At 37.8% G+C, this 24,438-nt stretch overlaps 3 protein-coding genes across 9 annotated transcripts; all 3 read right to left on the bottom strand.

Annotated features, from left to right (window-relative positions):
* Positions 1–851: 851 nt before the first annotated feature.
* LOC127964032 (major histocompatibility complex class I-related gene protein) lies at positions 852–5,911 on the bottom strand. Its single transcript, XM_052564170.1, has 8 exons — positions 5,753–5,911; positions 4,323–4,580; positions 3,817–4,095; positions 3,340–3,630; positions 3,089–3,198; positions 2,850–2,877; positions 2,597–2,647; positions 852–934 (listed from the first exon to the last, which is right to left on the bottom strand). The coding sequence occupies exons 1-7, from the start codon at positions 5,799–5,801 to the stop codon at positions 2,631–2,633; spliced, it is 1,032 nt and encodes a 343-aa protein (XP_052420130.1). The 5' UTR covers positions 5,802–5,911; the 3' UTR covers positions 852–934; positions 2,597–2,630.
* Positions 5,912–6,813: 902 nt separating this feature from the next.
* LOC127964174 (hereditary hemochromatosis protein homolog) lies at positions 6,814–7,758 on the bottom strand. Its single transcript, XM_052564326.1, has 2 exons — positions 7,157–7,758; positions 6,814–6,974 (listed from the first exon to the last, which is right to left on the bottom strand). Exons 1-2 carry the CDS (start codon positions 7,425–7,427, stop codon positions 6,814–6,816), a joined length of 432 nt encoding a protein of 143 aa, XP_052420286.1. The 5' UTR covers positions 7,428–7,758.
* Positions 7,759–8,336: 578 nt separating this feature from the next.
* Positions 8,337–17,431, bottom strand: LOC127964030 (gastrula zinc finger protein XlCGF26.1). Of its 7 annotated transcripts, none has more exons than XR_008154985.1 (5): positions 17,326–17,349; positions 16,781–16,906; positions 16,209–16,277; positions 16,044–16,107; positions 15,632–15,924 (listed from the first exon to the last, which is right to left on the bottom strand). XR_008154985.1 is itself a non-coding variant. In XM_052564167.1 (3 exons), the coding sequence occupies exons 2-3, from the start codon at positions 16,863–16,865 to the stop codon at positions 10,492–10,494; spliced, it is 1,827 nt and encodes a 608-aa protein (XP_052420127.1). In that variant the 5' UTR covers positions 16,866–16,906; positions 17,326–17,431; the 3' UTR covers positions 8,337–10,491. The 7 variants fall into 7 exon arrangements, 3 of the variants coding, with proteins under 3 accessions (XP_052420127.1, XP_052420129.1, XP_052420128.1); XR_008154986.1 differs by lacking the exon at positions 17,326–17,349 and adding an exon at positions 17,248–17,258; XR_008154984.1 differs by lacking the exon at positions 17,326–17,349 and adding an exon at positions 16,994–17,240.
* Between the last annotated feature and the right edge of the window lie 7,007 nt (positions 17,432–24,438).

Genomic DNA, 24,438 nt, shown 5'->3' with positions numbered 1-24,438 from the left:
GACAGTCAAGAATGCTAAAAGCTACATCTCTATTAATTAATACTGGTGTCTTCCCTGAACATTATTGTATATTGCTTCTCTGCAATAATTCAAAGCTAATTTAGTGCAATTTCAGAACAGAAAACAAATCAACTACTTGGGGAAGACATATGACAGGCTGAGACAGAAAAAGCATTGCGGCCTAAACAATAAAATAAATAAATATATGAATAAATATAAAATAAATAAATAAAGACTTTGCCTGAACCTAATTAAACTGTTGACAGTAGGTCTTCCTGAATTGAGCAAAGGCCAGTAAATGAAATCAATCAAATCATTGTCACACTGTCACACTCACATTTTTATCACTTTGCTCCAGAAGATATAAAATATTGCCTTACTTCAACATAGTTTACCCTTCCCATAAAGTCCTGTGCAAGGCATGCTGGAACTAGCAATCTCATGTCCATTTTTATTTAAGGGCAACAAAACTTATTCACTTACAAACATAAATGGGTTAACTTATTATCTGTTTAGAAGTTGATCACAATTAAATTAGGATGTCAAAAAATATTAACAAATTGAGTGAACTAGGATTAAGAATTAGGTTTACATCTCTCATGTTTACATGTCTACACATCTCACTGTATCTCAAAACCCCAGTGAACTACAAATCATTAACTTTTCTGTGATGTGCTCTGTTTTACATAGAAAGTGAAAACAACCAACTTAAGAGTTTTTTTTATAGAGCAATAAGGGGTGTCACATTACACTAGAAGTGCCAGGTGTTTATAGTGCACCAACCCCCATGTCAAATGAATGTCTTTGAATGCCCACAAAACAGAAGATGTTTCTGATACAAATACAATGCAGTGGCTCAATTACAAATTTATTTATGTAGCTCTACTAATCAGAGTATAGTGCCAGCAATTTCCAAGCGTATCAGTTTGTTTTCCTGAAAAACACACATAATGGCAAAAAAAAAGTATACCTTAATATATACACACACATACATATATACAGTACAGACCAAAAGTTTGAACACACCTTCTCATTCAAAGAGTTTTCTTTATTTTCATGACTATGAAAATTGTAGATTCACACTGAAGGCATCAAAACTACGAATTAACACTTGTGGAATTTTATACATAACAAAAGTGTTAAACAACTGAAAATATGTCATATTCTAGGTTCTTCAAAGTAGCCACCTTTTGCTTTGATTACTGCTTTGCACACTCTTGGCATTCTCTTGATGAGCTTCAAGAGGTAGTCTCCTGAAATGGTCTGGTATTTTGAATAAATCCCCGGTCTGGTATTTTTAATAAATCCCCAACAGTGTCACCAGCAAAGAACCCCCACATCATCACACCGCCTCCTCCATGCTTCACGGTGGGAACCAGGCATGTAGAGTCCATCCGTTCACCTTTTCAGCGTCGCACAAAGACACAGTGGTTGGAACCAAAGATCTCAAATTTGGACTCATCAGACCAAAGCACACATTTCCACTGGTCTAATGTCCATTCCTTGTGTTCTTTAGCCCAAACAAGTCTCTTCTGCTTGTTGCCTTTCTTTAGAAGTGGTTTCCTAGCAGATATTATACCATGAAGGCCTGATTCACACAGTCTCCTCTTAACAGTTGTTCTAGAGATGTGTCTGCTGCTAGAACTCTGTGTGCCATTGACCTGGTCTCTAATCTGAGCTGCTGTTAACCTGCGATTTATGAGGCTGGTGACTCAGATGAACTTATCCTCCGCAGCAGAGGTGACTCTTGGTCTTCCTTTCCTGGGGCGGTTCGCATGTGAGCCAGTTTTGTAGCGCTTGATGGGTTTTGTGACTGCACTTGGGGACACTTTCCAAGTTTTCCAAATTTTTCGGACTGACTGACCTTCATTTCTTAAAGTAATGATGGTCACTCTTTTTCCTGTACTTAGCTGCATTTTTCTTGCCAGAATATGAATTCTAACAGTCTATTCAGTAGGACTATCAGCTGTGTATCCACCTGACTTCTGCACAACACAACTGATGGTCCCAACCCCATTTATAAGGCAAGAAATCACACTTATTAAACCTGACAGGGCACACCTGTGAAGTGAAGACCATTTCAGGAGACTACCTCTTGAAGCTCATCAAGAGAATGACTAGAGTGTGCAAAGCAGTAATCAAAGCAAAAGGTGGCTACTTTGAAGAACCTAGAATATGACATATTTTCAGTTGTTTAACACTTTTGTTATGTATATAATTCCACATGTATTAATTCATAGATTTGATGCCTTCAGTGTGACTTTACAATTTTCATAGTCATGAAAATAAAAAAAAACTCTTTGAATGAGAAGGTGTGTCCAAACTTTTGGTCTGTACTGATATATATATATATATATATATATATATATATATATATATATATATATATATACACACACACACACACACACATATATACACATACACACACACACATATATATACATATATAAACTCCTACATAATTGTGGTTCAATCAGCCTTATTTCTTATTTCAGCTTGATGAGCGTTCTCCTTGGTGCAACTTTCCAGTGTCTCATCAGGGACTCCGACATCCACAGGAAACAAGTGAGACCAAATACTGTGTGCATATTACCTCATCAGTTTCAGTTCATACAGGCTCATTTCTTTCAAGTTGAATCCCGCACTAAAGTAGAACAAATATAAAGACGTTACTACATAATGTAAAAGATTACACTTAAAAAAACATAAACAGAGATATAAATGCTATAATAATTATTGTATATGTTTTTGACGAAAAAAAAACAACGAAAATAAAACAATATTTACATTTTTTATTTCATCACTTACTAAAATAGTAAAAAAATTATATTAATATGTTTACTCACTTGGGGTCCGGATGTAATGAAACTGAACCTAAATGAGAATGAAGAAGGTACACACTTACACCATAATTAAGTTTAGAGCATCGCTAAACTACACTTAAGACCTAGATAGGGTGAACACAGATTAATTTTTCTTTTTCACTTAAGAACCAAGTATTTTCTGTTGCTTCACCAGTTTACTTGAACATCAGATAAATTGATCTTTAGTACCTTTCTAATCAACATTTACAAGCAACTCGTACCTTACTCCATATAATGAGTGCAGTTATGATGAGAACAACCACAAACACTAACACCAGCACAATGAAAACTACAGACTGCGTGGATGATCCTGGAACAGATTCAGCCACATCTGAAATTGGGGTGACAAAAAAAAAAAAAAAAACAGAAATCATTAAGCTACAGTCATATAAAGTTAGTTTTTGTTATTAAACCTAATGTCGAATTTAATTTCCAAAGAGGTTTTTTCCTTAATTCTTAATTTTTTATTTACCAAAGATAATGTGCAGTTTGTTGTCCAGACTGAGATGCTTCATTGTGCAGTTGTATTTATGTTCCTGGCGTAGCTCTTCTTCACTGATCACCAAACTCTTCCTCATCTGGTACGTTCCGTCTCCGTTGGGCAGAATCTGTCCTCCTGTGATCTGATCATCATCCACAGGCTGACCATCTCTGAACAGGGTCAGGTTAATGTGACGGGGGTAAAAACCAGTGGCCAGACAGCTAATCTGAAGCCCTTGAGAGTCTGAGAGCGTCTTCCTCATGAGTCTGACTCTGGGTTTCACTACAAAGAAGGTCGAGAAGTGTTACTGTTGCTAAGCTGTTGGGTTCATTGCATCAGTCATTAATTTATCATAAGCATGTTTCATATAGTTTTCAGAGTCACATTCTCTGTTAGCACAGCTGTCTGGGTTATATTTTTTTGCTTTTTTCTTAATTATATGTAAGTTGATAAAGTTGATCCTCTCACCTTTTCTCAGCACGTTGTTCTTCTCCATATTCAGGTACCTTCTCAAAGTTTTAATGCAAATAGGATGATAAACATTTTCATACATAAAGTTTTCATGAACCCGTTTTAATTGGTCCCATGTTATCACCCACGGCATCTTTATCTGGATAGCGTGTTTTCCTACATCAAATATAAACTCCTCCATATTTTGTCCACCAAAAGCATCCCAGTAATGAAGCTGACCTGGTTTATCGCTGGCCAACAGTTCACATCCAACAAGTCTCTGATGAACATGTACACCTTTAAATGAATTTAAAGAAAAAGTTAAGATGTATTGTTCTTCAATGCCATAGTACAATATAAGAAGTGACATAATAATAAAAGTGTAAAATGTAAAAGCAAAAAAGCTACATGTACTACAGAGTAAAATGACAAAAATTAGGTTATTGATTTTAATGGAAAAAAAAAAACTACATATGTCATTTAATGTTTTTTTTTTTATATATATATATGACTATAGCTCATACCATCTGTGTGATTTTGGTGCTCCTTAAGATAAAAGGCTCGATCTTTCATGTCATAATACATATCACGCAATACAACACCAGCATCACTTTGCTCCTCTTCATAATATTTTGAATCACTGTGAGATCGATAGACAGGTTTCCATGTGGTTGAGTCATAATACACTATTTGCACATCATCCAACATCACCACAACACTGAACTCAGGAAATTGTGTTTTTCCAACTATATATGTTGCCAAAGCCATCAGTGAGTGAGAACCTGCGGATACACAAGGACAAGCATATAGTATTAGTACAATGTCAAATTACATCACTACTCTAGATACAAATTTACATTCCTGCAAACCTCTACAGAAAGGGACACAGAGGCCAGAAACCATCAAGTTATTTTCATTTGTTTGGTTAGAAAAGCCAAATGCCGTGGTAAGAAAAAATTGCTTGACTTGTCAAAGGCTGTTTACATGAACTGCAATTCAAATCGACAAGAAGGCATTTATATTGAAAACTCAAAAAACGTGTCTCCCTTCTTGGACCATCAAGAGTACCTTTACTGATCCACAGGTTCAGTAGGAGTAGGTCTAAGGTTGATAGGGACAAATAAGGTACCTGCATGGCAACATCAATGTATTTTGGTAATAAAAATGATCATACACTGACTAAGTTGTTATTAGGTTTTTACTGTTTTATATTGTACTACAATACACTGAAGTGCAAATACTCTCATTAACACTAATTATAAAAAAAGCATCTAAACACTTTTTACACTTAATGGTTGCTATTTGCACTTCGTGTAAATAACATTAATGCAAACAGCTTCTGCAAAAAAAAAAAAAACTCAAGCATAAAAACAGCTGTAAGATGTTTAGGTAATGGAAGGTCAAATATCCACCTTTCTCTCACATTACAATAAATCTACGTTTTCTAAATAGCATCATATATCTGTAAATTTCTAAAATCACTTTTCTTGTCAGAATTATTATGAGAGCGCAGGACCTTTTATTTTGACAGCGATAGAACCCAGCGCAAGAGCAGATGCACAGTGACAAGCTCACTTTATCCGTCCATCAAGATAGAAGACAGAATAAAGTAAAATAAATAAAGTAAATAAAATGTGTGGTCAATGTTTTACTTCAACGCTAAAATATATTAAAAGTCACACATACTACTAAATAATTTGGCAAAAACTATTCGCATGACCTTACAAATTTTCCGAAGTCACAGCTTTTTAGATTAATTTGGCACTAAACAATAACCACTATTTTCCAAAAAGAAACATTCTCAAAACTAAACTATATTATTCCCCCCAAAAAGTTACAAGCAAAAACCAAGCTAGTATTTACAGCAAGATTTAGTGCAAAAGCATTCAAAAACTGATTAAGTGTCTGTCCTCACCATATGGTTGAAATATACAGGATAGAAGCACTAACATACCTGCGTTAACGACTGGCCAGAATGACAACAAACACACAAAAGTAAGCATTCTCTCAAATAATTAACACCGGTGGCTCGAAAAAAAGTGAGGTGTTCTTTTAAGAGTGTCCGTTATCAACAGTTTGTTGTTGTTCTTCTTCTTCGTTTTTAGCGTGTAACAAGGCAGTTACTGCCACCTGTCGGTATGCGTGAAGTGTCATGTCTTCAGTCTCAAATAATTTCACACCAATACCAGGGGGCGTCGCTAATGTGGTGAGAAAGGGTGATGGGCGTATGTTTTTGTCCTCAGCTGGTTGACTTTTAATACAGATGGTCTGCTATTGTTTTATTTGTGAAGCCAATTATTATGGGTAGATTTTGCATTCAGACACTGCATTTTGTTTGATTAGCAGAAACCAATCTTGTCAACTCTTCTATCAGCCCAAGAGCGCAAACAAAAGCAAGAAGCACGGTAAAAAAAAAGCAGAATTTATAGAATAAGAGTCGTCTTAATTTTCATTCTGAATTTGTCTGACCAGCACAATTATAACAAGTGTAATTATAAAAAAGCAAGGGCTATGGAAAATTACTGCCCCACAATGTTATCATATGATGTTAAAAACCTGGAGATGGAAACATTGTTTTATCTCTAACGTGTGATAAAAACACAGCACACAACAAAAGATTCTGATTACTTAAAACCATACACACAAACTTTTAATTTTCGTTGTTATCATAACATAACCCAAATGGCATCCACTAAACAAACGCTAAGATATTTTAGGTTTTGCATGTATTTCTTTTTTTTTTTCTTCCTCTTTTTTTTTATTCTAACATAGACTCACTTTTCATTAGAGGCTGAAAATAATAATGATAAAAAAATATAAGTTACAAGTTGCTGCTGAATGCCTATAACTTGTACATTTTTAATTGTAAATACTTAAAAAAACTATGTACACACATGGAGTAGGAAAGTATTTACTCTGTGATGTCTCAGATCCTCGTCCTGAACAAGAAAATAGACGAAGTTATGGTAAACACTACAGAAAAACAGAACTGTGTATGTGAATGTTTAAATAGAATTAGATGTAATGAACTGGATTGAACAGATTATTTACCAGCAGCTTGTATCTTCTTCCATATGATGAGAGCAGGATGATGAGAACAGCCAAACACATGAACACCAGCACACTGAAGACTACAGACTGTGCCGTAGATGATCCTGGCTCATATTCAGCCACATCTGAAATTAAGCTAAGATAAATGAAACTGGAGAAAAAATAATAGCCCATATAAAAAATATATATTTTTACCTATTCAAAGTAGACATGTTTTAATTCATTTTGATTACTAAATATACTGTTTGATTTGGTTTTAATGTACTCAAAAGCTGCATGGCTTGAATGTTTGTTAGTTTTTCATTACCAAATGTAAAGTCCAGTTTGTTGTCCAGACTGAGGTGCTTCATTGTGCAGTTGTATTTATGTTCCTCACGTAGCTCTTCTTCACTGATCACCAAACTCTTCCTCATCTGGTACGTTCCGTCTCCGTTGGGCAGAATCTCTCCTCCTGTGATCTGATCATCATCCACAGGCTGACCATCTCTGAACAGGGTCAGGTTAATGTGACGGGGGTAAAAACCAGTGGCCAGACAGCTGATCTGAAGCCCATGAGAGTCTGAGAGTGTCTTCCTCATGAGTCTGACTCTGGGATTCACTAAAGAGAAGGATATAGAAAAATACACAGTTTTACTGTCACACCAAGACACACTACAGCTTTGTGTATAAAGAACAATGTGGTTCTCTCATCTTTTCTCATCACATTGTTCTTTTTCATTTGCAGGTAATTCTGCAAAACTTTAATGCAGATAGGATGATATACATTTTTATATAAAAATTTCATATGAGCAAACTGTAAATTGTTCCACATTATCCATGTTAATTCAATTTGGAAATTATTTTTCTCCTTGTTGAAAATGAACTCCTCTTTATTTATTTTTTTTTATCAAAAGCATCCCATGTCTGAATTGGACCTTGTTTCAGTAATTCACATCCAGCAAGTCTCTGGTGAACATGTACACCTTTAAAAGGATAAAAACATACCCCACACATCCCAACACTTAGGATATTACATTTCTAAACTCATTTTTTTTCTTCTCTGACCTATGCTACAGTTTAGTATTGGTATTAATAAACGTGATTTGCATAACCATCCAAATTTATATGCATGTTAATGTTCTCACCGTCCGTGAAATTTAGGTGCTCTTGAAGATAAAATGCTCGACCTTTCATGACGTTGTACATATCACGAAATATTACACCAATCTCACCTTTCTCTGCATCGTAGTGTTTTGAAGCATCATGAAAGAGACGGACAGCTTGCCGTGTGATCGAATCACAGAACATAACTTGAAGATCATCCAGACCAGCATCACTACGGCACTGAAGTCTGGAAATGTTGTCTGTCCGGTTATATATATTGCGAAAGCAATCAGGGAGTGGGAACCTTTGGAAAGTATTAATGCATGTTTATTATGGGGTTTCACATGAAACATTTTGTGGTAAACGAGAATAAAGTCGGCAAATAAATTTTCGCTTTTTCGTAGTTTCACTTCCGAGAAGGCCTTTTTATTTGAATAAAACGACAAAATGAAAATAGATGAATGAAACACATCTTACAGCTATATTGTTGCACAAGTTGCAGTATTTTGTAATGAAATGGCTCTAAACGTTTTCTACTTTTAGTAGTTCATATAGCCTTTACTATTATCAACGGCAAATGGTTAAAAGCACATCTGTAAAAGCACAAGAACATCTGTAATCTGACTTACATAAAAATGACTGTAGCTATACATAAACTACCACTGTCTGTGTGTGCAGTGTGTGCTTGCTTCCCAAAACCACTAACACTAAGACCGCTGGGGGCACAATTGCCAAAACTCATCTAAAATATTACTGCATTTTTTTTCTTCATTGTTCTCACTTGTGTCATGTTTACAGTTCTCACTAATAGACATAGTCTATTCATTTTTAACCATTGTTTCAAAGTCGTGCAAATTCATGACTGAAATCCCAAGTCTTTTTTATTTTAAACTTGACATTTTCTGATTTGTCAGATTGAGTCCATACATAGCCTACAGTTTAGGTTATTCTGAATATCAGAGAAAAGTAGAAAAGGCAGAACATTGAAAAAAGTACATTATGAATAGTAGCATGCATATGCATAAATAGTAAAAAAAATAAAAAGTACATGAAACATTCTGATGGTAAAAAAAAACACTTAGGCCTTGTTTAGATGGAATGGAAAGCATTAAAAACATCATTCATATATACAGTTTCCTAGCTTGTCAAACAACACTATTTATTGTATCAACATGCATCACACACATAATAACTGGACACGTTTATAGAAATGATGAGAAGACACAAAAATAATGTGGGAAATGACTGACTCGACAGTGCAAAATTTGAATTAATATTATAAGCTTGCCACAGTGAATTGGGATAATGCATGAAGACGAATTGGGACACTTGTTTTTAATCACTGAACACATGCAGATACACTTTTGGAAGAGGTCTAGTATCCTTGTTTAATTCAGCCTGAAGGTGGCACTGTAATGTTTACTGACAGGCTATAAATCCACTAAAATGTTATGTGTTTGAATGCTGACTTAAAATGTTAGGAATTCAAGAGAGGAAAATGAAGCCATGAATAGTCAACAAACACAAAACAAACACAACAGAAGAGTTTAGAGGCTATTCATACAAGCACATTTAAATGAAAGGATTTACACTCACTAAATTGGTATGCTACTCCACACAGCCCCCTACCTACTCTTAAAGAAGAACTGGTTTACTAGTTGCTAAACTGATGCAGACTAAAATAAAGTCAAATGTGAGATTTTAATATATCCATCTCACTAGAAAGCTACTGAAATACATTAACGAGTTAAATGTAGAATTGATTATACTTATACAGTAGAGACCAAAAGCTTGGACACACCTTCTCATTCAGAGTTTTATTTATTTTCATGACTATGAAAATTGTAGAGTCATACTCAAGGCATCAAGGGCTATTTGACCAAGAAGGAAAGTGATGGGGTGCTGCGCCAGATGACCTGGCCTCCACAGTCACCGGACCTGAACCCAATCGAGATGGTTTAGGGGTGAGCTGGACCGCAGACAGAAGGCAAAAGTGCCAACAAGTGCTAAGCATCTCTCGGGGAACTCCTTCAAGACTGTTGGAAGACCATTTCAGGTGACTACCTCTTGAAGCTCATCAAGAGAATGCCAAGAGTGTGCAAACAGTAATCAAAGCAAAAGGTATTACATATTTAATATTACATATTTTCAGTTGTTTCACACTTTTGTGTTATGTATATAATTCCATATATAATTCCACGTGTTAATTCATAGTTTTGATGCCTTCAGTGTGAATCTACAATTTTCATAGTCATGAAAATAAAGAAAACTCTTTGAATGAGAAGGTGTGTCCAAACTTTTGGTCTGTACTGTGTATAAAGGGTCTATATTTTCAAGTGGATTAATGTTTTGCCCATACAAACAAGTACAACTGCAAAAAAATAAAAATAAAAATAAAAAAATAAAAGGAAAAAAAAAAACCTGGTGATACAGTATCTCCTCCATCCCCACTCATAACCCCACAACAGTATCAGAAATGTCCAGCCATGACACTTTGTAGCTCCAAAACATGACTTAAAACTGATCAAGGGCAGCGACTTTAACACAATTAAGGTGCCATCACGTGACCACCACTTTTATAGTGTCAGGTTTTTCTTCAGCATGGATTTGTTGTTTTCGTTTCAAGTAGGTTGCTTTGGAAATAGGTTTATGGATATGAAATCTCTTGTGCGATCTTAAATTGCACAGCCATTTAAATCTCTTTTTACACAAAGAACACAAATAGGGTCTCTTGTCTGCATGACTTTTCAGGTGTATCTCTAAGTGTGATTGCAAAATAAATTTTTTATTACATTGATCACAATTAAACGGCCTTAGTCCAGAGTGAATGCGCAGATGATTTTTGAAATTGCTTGTTTTTGCAAACTTCTTGCCACATTCAGAACACTGGGATTTCTCTCCAAAATGAGTTTGCAAATGACTTTTCAACTGTCTTAGATAGGCGAAACTCTTCTCACACTGAACACACATGTAAGGCCGGTCTCCAGTGTGAAGCCTCATGTGAGCAGTGAGGTTTCCTTTAAGTGCGAAACTTTTACCACAAGGACAGGAGAACGGCTTTTCTCCAGTGTGAATTCGCATGTGAATCTGAAGTTTAGATTTGCTTTCGCAAATCCTTCCACAGTGATGGCACGTAAAAGGCTTCTCATTGGTGTGAACACTTCTCATGTGACCATTAAGAAGTCCTTTATATCTGAAACTCATTCCACAATGATGGCAGCTGAAGGGCTTTTCTCCAGTGTGCAGCCTCATGTGATAATTAAGGAGACCTTTATGTATGAAACTCTTTCCACACTGAGGGCAAGAGAAAGGCTTTTCTCCTGTGTGAACTTGTATGTGAATCTTAAGGTTTGATTTGCTTTCACAAATCCTTCCACAGTAATGGCACACGAAAGGCTTCTCCTCAGTGTGAATGTATCTTATGTGACGACTAAGTTGTCCTTCAAGAATGAAACTCTTTCCACACTGAAGACAGGTGAAAGGCCTTTCTCCAGTGTGAAGTCTCATGTGGTAATTAAGGGATGTTTCGTGTTTTAGACACTTTCCACATTGATGGCACTTGAAAGGCTTTTCCTCGATGTGACATTTCATATGTGCCTTTAGATTGTTTTTTATTTGGAACCCCTTTCCACATTGCTGGCACTTGAAGGGCTTCTCTCCAGAGTGAATTATCACATGCCTGTTAAGGCGTTCTATGTCTTTGAAACTTTTTCCACACTGATGGCAAATAAAGTGGCTCTCTCTTAAGTGAATTTTCTTGTGTAAATTAAGGGTTACTTTATGTATGAAACTTTTTCCACACTGATCGCACTTAAAAGGCCTTTCTCCAGTGTGAATCCTCATGTGATCCTTTAAGGTTTTGCTTCGTATGTAACTCTTTCCACACTGATCACACTTAAAAGGCCTTTCTCCAGTGTGAATCCTCATGTGATCCTTTAAGGTCTTGCTTCTTGTGTAACTCTTTCCACACTGATTACATGTGAAAGGCTTCTCTCCAGTGTGAATTCTCATGTGGTTTTTAAGGCTTCCATTCGTAGTGAAAATGTTCCCACACTGTTGGCAGGTGAAAGGGCTCTGTACATTGTGCATTAACTCATGTTTTTTAAGGCTTTTTTCATAAGTGAAATTCCTGCCACATTGAGGGCAGATGTAACAGTTTTTAAAACTTTTCTTTCGATATTTGTTTTGAGAGGGCTCCTTTTCAGTCTGCAAGCAATTTTTTTCTCCGTGATGTTTACCGTATGGATCTTCCTCCTCCGTTTCATACAGTTCTTGACTTTCCACTTTCATCACCACCAGGTCTGAGATGGAAAAAAGAAACATACAAGTTAACTCTGTTAAATGGCACAAAGTAAATGACATCAAACTGATATTTATTCAGTGTACTGAAGGTTAATTCTCCCATTATCATATTAATAGCAAATAAGCAAGTCTAGATACCTGCAACAGTTATTTTCATGATAATTTAGATTCACTGATTTATAAGTGATTTTTGGATTCTAAATAGGGCTGTGCAAAAAATTGAATGCGATTTTCATGCACATCTCACCAGTAAAGACGCTCCTGTAATTAGATGTTTATCTCCAGCACGTGCGTTCGGATCAGGGTTGCCAGGTTTTCACAACAAATCCTGCCCAGTTGCTTCTCAAAACTAGTCCAAAACTAGCCCAATCGCGCTTCCAGGAGGTTCCCGCGATAAAAATTGCTTCCCGGGGTTAAAATATACGTTTTTTTTTGCAGGGTTGCCTTGGTAAATTTTGCATTTTAGGGGCTAGATATCACGTTATTTGACATGAAAAACAACAACAGACTTGGCAACACTGGTTGGCATTTACTATACCGAGCCGTAATTCACTGACAGTCTACACAAAATCGACGTTAAAATCACAGGTGATTCTTTGTCGATTTTGAAAACGATTTTGTGTTAGTTGTCGGTAGACTACGGCTCTGTGTAATAACTGCCGCTCCACCTGAACCAGTGTTGCCAAGTCAGCGATTGTTTTTCATGTCCGCGGTAGTTTTGGACTAGTTTTAAGAAGTAACTGGGCAGGATTTGTTGTGAAAACGTGGCAACCCTGATCTGAACGCACGTGCTGGAGATATACTTCTAATTAAAGGAGCATCTTTACTGATGAGATGCGCATGAAAATCGCATTTGATTTTTTGCACAACCCTAATTCTAAATAAATTGCTATTACTCGAAAGCATAATGTGCTATTATAAAAACCAAATAAGCCTTTTTCATATAAAGCTAAAGTGGTCTACAGCATAAATGTAAATATCTCTTGTTCATCATGTATGTAAACCCATATTCCAATGTCTGTGGTGAATTATATGAATCACTCATTGATATTGAATGTATGAACGAATGAGGCATTTACAGGTGCATCTCAATAAATTATAATGTTGTGGAAAAGTTCATTTATTTCAGTAATTCAACTCAAATTGTGAAACTCGTATATTAAATAAATTCAGGGCACACGGACTGAATTATTTAAGCCTTTGGTTCTTTTAATTGTGATGATTTTGGCTCACATTTAATAAAAACTCACCAATTCACTGTTTCTACAATTTAGAATATTGTGACATGCCAATCAACTAATCAACTCAAAAAACCTGCAAAGTTTTCCTGAGCCTCCAAAATGGTTTCTCAGTTTGGTTAACTAGACAGTTATCCATAAGACAATAATTGACACCCTTCACAAGGAGGGTAAGGAGGGTGCAAACATTCATTGCCAAAGAAGCTGGCTGTTCACAGAGTGCTGTATCCAAGCATGTTAACAGAAAGTTGAGTGGAAGGAAAAGGTGTGGAAGAAAAAGATGAACAACCAACTGAGAGAACCGCAGCTTTATGAGGATTGTCAAGCAAAATCGATTTAAGAATTTAATTGAACTTCACAAGGAATGGACTGAAGCTGGGGTCAAGGCATTGAGACGTGTTAAGGAATTTGGTTACAGTTGTCGTATTCCTCTCGTTAAGCCACTCCTGAACCACTCTGACAATGTCAGAGGCGTCTTACCTGGGCTAAGGAGAAGAAGAACTAGACTGTTGCTAAGTGGCCCAAAGTCCTCTTTTCAGATAAGAGCAAGTTTTGTATTTAATTTGGAAACCAAGGTCCTAGAGTCTGGAGGAAGGGTGGAGAAGCTCATAGCCCAAGTTGATTGAAGTCCAGTGTTAAGTTTCCATAGTCTGTGATGATTTGGGGTGCAAAGTCGCTGGTGTTGGTCCATTGTGTTTTTTGAAAACCACAGTCAACCCACCCGTTTATCAAGAAATTCTGGGGCATTTCATGCTTCCTTCTGCTGACCAGCTTTTTGAAGATGATGATTTCATTTTCCAGCAGGATTTGGCACCTGCCCACACTGCCAAAATCATCATAAGTTGGTTAAATGACCATGGTGTTGGTGTGCTTGACTGGCCAGCAAAATCTCCAGACCTTAACTCCATAGAGAATCTATGGGTTACTGTCAAGAGGAATGTGAGAAACAAGAGACCAAAAAATGCAGATGAGCTGAAGGCCACTGTCAAAGAAACCTGGGCTTCCATACCACCTCAGAAGTGCCACAATCTGATCACCTCCATGCCACGATGAATTGAGGCAGTAATTAAAGCTAAAGGAGCCCCTACCAAGTATTGAGTACATATACAGTAAATCAACATACTTTCCAGAAGGCCTACAATTCACTAAAAAAAATTTTTTTATTGATAATGAATTGGTGGGATTTTGTTAAATGATGGCCAAAATCATCACAATTAAAAGAACCAAACACTTAAACTACTTCAGTCTGTGTGCACTGAATTCATTTAATTCACAATTCGAATTAAATTACTGAAATAAATGAACTTTTCCACAACATTCTAATTTATTGAGATGCACCTGTATATAATGTGTAGCATCCATAGGACAATGGTGCCAGCATGCTCACCACAAACCAGCCACAAGTGGAGAGGAGAGAGAAAAATAGAGTCAATTCAATGGATGAGGATTATAAGGAGGCCATGATTGACAAAGGTCAGTGGACGGAATTTGGCTAGGACACCAGGGTTACACACCTACTCTTTTAGGAGTAGTGCCATGGGATTTTAAATGACCACAAAGAGACAGGACCTTGGTTTAACATCTCATCAAAAGGGTGGTGCTTTTTACTGTATAGTGTCCCAGTCACTATACTGGGGTATACAAAAGGGTGAGCACCCCCTGCTGGCCTCACTAACACCTCTTCCAACAGCAACATTGTTTTCCCAGGAGGTCTCCTGTCCAGGTACTGACCAGGCTCAACCCTGCTTAGCTTCAGTGGTCAGCCAGTATTGGGCTGCAGGGTGATATGGCTATGGCCATATATATTGAGCAGTCTGATTTGAAAGCTGTATTTAGTTGTAACAAACCATTTTGACTTGTAAGGCATACAAGTTAATTCTGCTAAGACAACAAATGCAATATGACAACACATAACCAGAGCTATGCACTTTTAACCATTTTTTTTTCTTTTTCTAAAGGGCACCAGATTAAGGTTCTGCAGCCATATTTGTCATGAAAACAATTGTAATAAGCTTGAATTCCTTTTAAATTATAGATTTATTAATATTAGTTTTTATTTATTAATATTATGAGTTTTTACCCCTCTATCTATCTCTATCTGAGGCCATTTATACATTGCATCCTCTTATTTAAAAAAAAAACCCCAAACATACAGCAAGTTATGTAAATTATGTTTTTTATTGACATGGGAAATTATAGCAAAAATGACAATGCTCTAAAAAGTCATTACATGAAAGCATAAAAATTACACTTGACATTTAAATGTAAATAAGTAAATGAAATATATTAGAACAAATAGACACACAAGTACAAAGAGAAACACAGGCAAAGTTCCAATTAAATCTTTCTGCAGTTGCCTGTGATCTCTTCACATTCATCAAAATGAATATTTTTGTAAAAATGAGTGGCAGTTGATCTTTGCAGATGATGAGTCTGTGGGGTGTGACAGCATCTGTTGGAGTAGAAATACTAAGTTGACTTTAGAAATCACACAGTTGTTTAAGTAAAAGTTTTTATGCCTAATTATGTCTCACAAACAATATGGACCATAAATTATGTTTTCTCACTTACCAGCTTAGTGGCGAATAGGAGATAAGTATCATCAGCTGAACAGAGCATGACACACTTACATGTGCTGTTAAAAAAAATTAAGAAAACAAAAACAAGGACAGTATACTGAAACAAGTTACAATTTGAAAATGAACATTAAGACATTTTGATAAGGATATAAAGTACCTGCTGAGAGTATGTTGACAGTCTTGTTTAGCTGGATGGCTTAACTCCAGATAATCGATAATTTGGTGGCTTTGAAAGATATATATTTTTTTTTTTTTTTGAGAGAGAGAGATTATTTCTTTTTCTAAACAATTATTCATTTTAGCATAAAATGGTTCTCCAAGATGATACGTTTCTAAATAAAACTATTCATATTTGTAAAAAACCTTTAAAGAACTATCTTTAAGTGCAATAACAAAGAACATTATATGGTAATTTTCCTGTCACCCTTCATGTTAGAAATTCCCCTAAAGAAAATAAAAGTTCAGCCAGCTGTGTACAGTAAACACCTGTAACATCTTGTAAGCAGTAAATCACCTGTAAGCAGCTTATTTAGTAACCCATTTTCACATGCTACACAAATGAAGCTGATGAAGCTGAATGCATTATGAGAATTTAAATGATTGCATCTTCTCTTCTCTCTCTCTTTCCTTTTCAAATTTATCATTCATTTTTTAAGGCCAACATTTAAAAAACAAAACAAAAAAACAAAACAAACAAATGATAAACAAACCAGTAACTAATAAACCAACCTGTGTCATCCTCTGCATCTTCATTTTTCACTCTAAATGTTTCTGAAATGCTCACGTCTTCAATCTCCTCTTTAATAGATGCCATCTTGAGAACAGCATATATTTCAGATGTTCTGTTTCTTGTTCCTGTATGTTTGGACATTTTGTATCGGTTAATATGAGGAAAACAATTAACAGAAAGAAATACAAATCCGACTCTAAAATGTTATTTACATAAGAATTAATGCGCTTTACTCAAACAACACTAATAGTGGGCCATTTACGAGATAAAACGAACAGGGTTTGTGTTATGCCTTAGTTCAGTTTTCAGACACAAAAATAGAATAATAAAAAGGGCTGTAATGTAACTGAAAGTCAAGATTTTGAAGATTAAAGGAGAGAACACGGTAGGCTAGTTGCCTGTTAACTGAAAACGTAAATGTAAAGCGTTACACGACAGCTCACGTAGTCCATTCATTTAACATTACTTGCAAAATCCACACATCGATTGATCGATTCGTATCGATTTCAACACCTCAAATACTTAGGCGTGATAAAACTCAAACCTTTGTTGAGCCAGAGGAGAGCGGTCCAGCCATGTGATGTCACTGACAGATCAAAATAAAAGTCCCGTTTACACGCTGCCTAAAATCATAGACAGTGCATGAAAATGTATACATTAAATAATAATAATAAAAACATACAAATTAAAACTGTCAATGAAATTCAGAGTAAAATTTAAAGTGTATGCTTGGTAAAATACATATATAAAACATGTTGTCCACTAATGTGTTGAAAGATCAGCCTAAAGCATCTGAAATGCAAGATGCTGTATAACTGAAGCATAAAAAAAAAAAAAAAAAAAAAAACCTGATGTTTCAGAAACCACGCACCGTTACAGGAACTTTATCAATAAATTATCTAAATTCTGCGATTCAGGTTTGGTCTAAACTTAAAGTCAATATAACACATGTTCTTATAACATAAAACATTTTTTTCATGCCATGTTTGCAGATCCACTAAGCATTATTCCAGTTTATGGTTAAAAATAAAAAATAAAGTTTACTGTAAATGTCTGCCTTTTTCTGAATGACCAGATGAGTCCACGTATGTCAGCTGTTCTCAATTCCAGTACTCACGCCCCCTGCTCTACACATTTTATTTATCTTATGGATTCAGACGTTTGTTTGATTCGAATTTAATTAAGTGCCCCTGTAAAAGAAAAAGTGGACATCACATGTTATATTGCCATGATTCCAGTGCAAAGCGTACGTAATATGTTCCATTCAAAGTGCTACACGTGAATTTAAATTGTATTTATTTACAGAGGTATATGATGTCACATTTGTCTGTCAACGTCAAGTCAGCACTTACAACCTCTCAGATCTGGCAGTACAAGTTGAAATCCTAGCGCTCGGACTTGCTACTCTTTTTGCAGTATTCCTGTTGCAAAACCATAAACTCACTTATTATGCACTTGTATATGAAGATTTGAGAGAGCAGAGCCAGGGGCGGGGCTCTGGTGCAAATTAAGACATTTTATTGGTCGATGCCCGTCCAATGAACAACGCCAGCCATCGCGACTTGCCAAGAAAGACATTTGTGTTTTATGCATATGTAACAGTTATTTGAAAAACACCGCATTCATTTTGTCCTTCAGGTATTATCTGGTAGACAAATAATGCAATATATTTTATATGTATATCCCACTGTATATCACTCAACTTTTTTTTTTTTTTTTTTTGTAAAAATAATTAAAAATTTCACTGGGTTAAACTCCTTATTTGCTTGTCAGTAATAAACCTTTTTAAATGAAACTTTTGTTTATTTATTTATGAAGTCTTTAATAATGTCTAAATGTACATTAAACAGCAAAACCTACAAGATAAGCAGTTATGACCAGAAATACTGTTCTGAGCAACTAGTCGATCTAAATACATGCATTTATTAAACATCAATAAGGCCATCTAGTGGTTAAACATATGAAAATTATCTTTCTGGCCAGCAAATTCCTCTAATTTCAAGCGTGCCTCTTTGCACTGGAATTTAAACCTAAATACTACAGTTATTGTAATATAAATAATAACCATACTAGAAAATGTTATATTTCAAATGGTCATTCATGGATCATAATTATTGCGCATATTATTAGTACTATGGTCTCTTCAAATCAACTAAACATGACTGAGCTAAAATGTAGTACAGTTATTTTAGTGGTTAAAAGTTACACTTAATGTGTTTGTTCACATTTGACTGTCAAGGAAGAGAATGAAAATATAATGCTGTTTCACTCATCAGAGAAAGATTCTATTGTAGTCAGCGTAGTTATCCATGCACAATAAATGTACATTATGTGTTAATATTGTGAAACTGCTGTCTGTCCCGATTAATCCCATTCAAGAATATTGACAGCGTGATTAGTTCAGTATTATTGATAGCTCCATGAACCCCGTGACCGCAAGTTTATTCTGCAATATGCAGTGGGATATACATATACAATATGTTGCATTATTTGTCTACCAGATAATACCTGAATGGCAAAATGAATGCAGTGTCTTGAAATCCTGTCAAAACTAAGGAGTGAAAACAGTTCGCAGTGTTTTTCAAATACATATGAATAACATCTTCCGTGAATAGGGTTCCGTGAATAGGGAACGAGATGCTGCGGTGACGTCACCGTATGGGAACACCCTTCGGTGTGACGAATGTCTGAAGCCCTATACCATCCCTCCAATCCTATTGGCCAAATAGCGCTTGGCACCACCCCACGCATGTGTACGCATCGTATACCTGGGTGCCGCACGCTATTTCGCTCAGATTTCATGAACTGAAAAAGAAGAATGCTATCAAGGTATGGAACGGCCGGGACCGCAGCATCTCGTTCCCTATTCAGGGAACCGTAGTTACATACGTAACCGAGATGTTCCCTTTCATAGGTCACTTCGATGCTGCGGTGACGTCACCGTATGGGAACCCTATACCATAACGCCTGACGTACCTGATAGCTAGGATCCAAGGAAGCATCTGCTCAAGCGGAGAGAACCCGGGAGCCAGAAGCCATCCTCACATCCAAACTGTAAAACTTGATAAAAGTACTCGGTGAAGACCATCCTGCCGCAGCACAGATATCATCCATAGAAGATCCACTGAGAAAAGCTTGTGAAGAAGCCACTGCTCTCGTGGAATGAGCTCTAACTGCTAAGGGCAAAGCGAGTCCGTGCCTCATAGGCTAAAGATATTGCCTCCACCAGCCAATGGGAAATGCGCTGTTTTGTGACAGCATGGCCTTTATTCTTGTGTCCGAAAAAGACATACAGCTGGTCAGACTCACGCCATGGGGCTGTTCGATTAACATAAGTCTTTAGCACTCTGACAGGGCAAAGACTCAGATCTCCTGACTCCACCTCTGTAGGGGGTAAAGCTTCCAAGACCACTTGTTGAAAACGAAAAGTTTTAGAGGCGACCTTAGGGACATAATTAGGCCTCGGTCGCAGCAAAACCCTTCACCTGAGCAGTTCATGACAGCCGATCAGCAGATTCGAGAAGTACTGGAGAGCTAGAAAAAACGCCAGTAATTCCAATCTGTTTATATGCCAACTGCGTTGTGTGGCCGTCCAAACTCCGTGAGCTGGGGGCCCTTGACAAACAGCTCCCCAACCGGTCAAAGACGCGTCCGTCATGACAGTCTCTCGGGAAGCACAAATCCCCAGCCGAACTCCGGCTAAAAGGAATTCGGTTGACATCCACTGTTTTATTGACATAACACACCTCAGTGTCACAAAAATCGTCCGATGCAGAAGACAACGGGGTTAAATGTTCTGACTTTTCGTCCACCACTAAAAGGGGCGCATATGAAGTAATCCCAGATGGATTACAGGGGATGCCGCTGCCATGAGGATCCTGTTTGTGGACTTCAGTTCGGCCTTCAACACGATCATCCCAAACCTCCTCCTGCCCAAACTAACTCAGCTCTCCGTGCCCACCTCCGTCTGTCAGTGGATCAACAGCTTCCTGACAGACAGGCAGCAGCTAGTGAGGCTGGGAAAATACACATCCAGCACCCGTACAATCAGCACCGGAGCTCCCCAGGGCTGTGTTCTCTCCCCTCTGCTCTTCTCCCTGTACACCAACGATTGCACATCTAAGGACCCCTCTGTCAAGCTCCTGAAGTTTGCAGATGACACCACACTCATCGGCCTCATTCAGGACGGTGACGAGTCTGCTTACAGACAGGAGGTAAAAGAGCTGGCTGTCTGGTGCACTCTCAACAACCTGGAGCTTAACACGCTCAAAACAGTGGAGATGATCGTGGACTTCAGGAGAGACCCCCCTGCACTCCCCCCACTCACCATCATGAACAGCACTGTGACTGCAGTGGAGTCATTCAGGTTCCTGGGAACCACCATCTCTCAGGACCTGAAGTGGGACAATCACATTGACTCCATCGTAAAAAAGGCCCAGCAGAGGTTGTACTTTCTCCGCCAGCTGAGGAAGTTTAACCTGCCACAGGAGCTGCTGAAACAGTTCTACTCCACCATCATTGAATCCATCCTCTGCACTTCAGTAACTGTCTGGTTCAGCTCAGCTTCTAAATCTGACCTCAGAAGACTACAGAGAGTAGTCCGGACTGCTGAGCGAATCATCGGTTCAACTCTCCCATCTATTCAAGAACTGTACTTATCCAGAGTGAGAAAAAGGGCTGTCAAAATCACTCTGGACCCCTCACATCCAGCACACTCCCTCTTTGAACTGTTGCCATCTGGTCGACGCTACAGAGCACTGAGCACTAGAACGACCAGATACAGGACCAGTTTCTTCCCTCAGGCAATCCATCTTATGAACAGCTGACAATAATGGCGAACACACTACACTTTATATTTATATACACACACACTTTATTTATCTAACACACATACTTAGTATACACTTAAATTTTGCACACAATATATATGTACATACATAACTTCACTTTGTAATATACCTGCCTACAATTGTCATTTGTATATTGTCATTCACTGTCTACATATTTGTATTTTTTATTCTTTTATTATGTGTTTTATGTTCTGTCGCTGTCATTCTGTTGTACTGCGGAGCTTCTGTCACGAAAACAAATTCCTCGTATGTGTAAACATACCTGGCAATAAAGCTCATTCTGATTCTGATTCTGATTCTGATTCTGATTAGACCTAAAAGTCTGATGGCACAAGCTCACAGTCACTGTGCGACCCGCTTTGAAGTGACGCACGCATGAAGCGATAGACTGAGCACGGGAGAGATAGTTTTGCTGTGTAAAACAGATGTAAAAACCTTAGGACCCCAATCCTTGCGGGGGGGGGCGCCAAAGGCGAAGGCTCTTCTCATGAGGCAACTCGTTGGCGGTGAGAGGAGGATTAGCGAGAATGTGCGGGCGCCTGCTAGCGTTCAACCTCCCTTGGCCTGCGAGGAATCAACTAGCGGAAGACAGCTGATTGCTGTTTCGCTGCTCTAAATTTATCCACCACCGAAGTGACCGCCTCTCCAAACCGTCTCCAAGAAACAGGAGCGTCCATAAGAAAAGGAAATATTCTTTAATATCAGTGAGATTTAGCCAGAGGTGGCACTCGACTGTAATCAATCCAGCCATAGAACGGCCCTCTGCTCGAGCAGTATGTTTGATAGCGTGTAGCGCCAAATCCGTTGCTCGCCGTGGCTCTTTCACGGCCTCGGGTGTAATACCCTCCCTTTCATTGAGTTCCTACAAGAGCTCCGCTTGGTAGGCCGGAAGGACCGCCATAAAGTGGAGTGAAGACCAGCCAGGGGCCATGTAGGATTTCCCGACAAGGCTAGACGTGACTCGACATGCCTTAGAAGGAAGGAGGGGGCGAGACTTCCATGCCGTGGCCGAATTAGGCGCGAGATGTTCGGCGAGAGTCTCTTCCACCGGAGGCATCGCTGCATAGCGGTGGATAAAATGTCGTTGTCGTAACGTCCACAACCAAAGGAGATAGCATCGTATGCTTCCGGGGTGGGCAGTAAATCCTCGTTTGAGAAAACGTCTGGTTCGATAAAGCTCTTTTCCTGCACCAGGGTAGGGGAAAGCAAGCGGCGTGGAGTAAATTCCAGCACAGCGCTGTCCTCATAATCCATGTTGCACGTGTCTCCCCAAGCTAAGCGATGCCCGTGCATGATTTAAGACTAAGCACACTACGCACCTTTCATGGGAGTCTCCCTTCGTGATGAACCTGGTACACGGATCCTTACATTTGCGAAAATTCATTGCGTCCGCGAATAGGAGTTTAACACTGCTCGGAGAAACCGCTGAGAACACGAGATGATTCCTAGGGCACAGATGATTCGCTTCCCTGAAGGGATCGACCAATAAAAATTCTTAATTTGCACCAAAGCCCCGCCCCCCGCTCTGTTCTCTCACTTCTCCATATATAAAAGTGCACAAGTGAGTTTTAAAACAGGAATACTGCAAAAAAAAAAAAAAAAAAAAAATTATAAATATATATATATATATATATATATATATATAACAAAAAAAAGTAGCAAAAGTCAGAGCGCTAGGATTTGACCTTGTACTGCCAGATCGGAGAGGTTGTAAGTGCTTACTTGACGAAGCTGAAGTAAAGTGCAAAAGTAAATATGTGGTAAACATTTGTGTACAGTATATCATTTTCTTAGTGTGGATGCCATTCTACACATTTGTAGCTATTAATCTACAACTTCAAATTCAAAACACGGGTGTTTTGATCATTGTCTGTGTGTGCAAATTGAAATCTGCTTTTCACATCAGAGCTGTGAGTTTAAATTTTAACTTAACAAATAAAAAACTTTTAATATGACAAGTTCTCACATTCAGATCTTCAACCTCTCAAGTTTAGCTACTGATTTACCTCCATAAGTTAACTTCAGCAGATTTATCCTGTTTAGGGAGTAGGGAGCAATGAACACTGTGTTGGGACCATGTCAGTGGGAACACATATGCTCGGAGGTCACTTCTAACGAGCTAATTATCTGAATCAGGAGTGTCAAACAGAGACATGCAAAAATTGCATAGCTGGGGTTCGCGAGGACTGAAATTGAGAACCGCTGACATAGGCTACGTACAGTTTTCCGGTGGATGAAGTATCCTACCTGAAAGCCACACTTAAAGGGATAGTTCACCCAAATAGCAAAATTATGTCATTAATAACTCTATAAAATTATAACATTAATAACCCTCATGTTGTTCCAAACCCGTAAGACCTCCGTTTATCTTTGTAACACAGTTTAAGATATTTTAGATTTAGTCCACCTATCTCTCTAAACCACAAACGCCTTCTTTAATCACTTTTGTTGCTCTCTTCTCTTTAACTTTTGACAGAACTCTAAATGTTTTTAACCGATGAGACCGATTAGTACAGATCAAAACTCGACACTTTTTTTAGCTGCATTAATCAGTCAAATTTGCGAGTCCGTTCAGTGGCATTTTTTATGTTCAGTGCCTCCAACGTGGCCGACTTCCGGATTGATAACGTGTCCGTGAAAACCCTCTATTGAAGCTGTGTGAACGGTATAGTGTCCATGTCCAGAAAGGTAAGAAAAACATCATCAAAGTAGTCCATGTGACATAAGAGGGTCAGTTAGAATATTTTGAAGCATCGAAAATACATTTTGGTCCAAAAATAGCAAAAACTACGACTTTATTCAGCATT

The sequence above is a fragment of the Carassius gibelio genome, chromosome B8 (assembly GCF_023724105.1).
Source record: "Carassius gibelio isolate Cgi1373 ecotype wild population from Czech Republic chromosome B8, carGib1.2-hapl.c, whole genome shotgun sequence".
NCBI classification, from domain to species: Eukaryota; Metazoa; Chordata; class Actinopteri; order Cypriniformes; family Cyprinidae; genus Carassius; species Carassius gibelio.
Note: the sequence above shows the minus strand (reverse complement) of the source record. Positions and strands in the feature narration are given on the sequence as shown.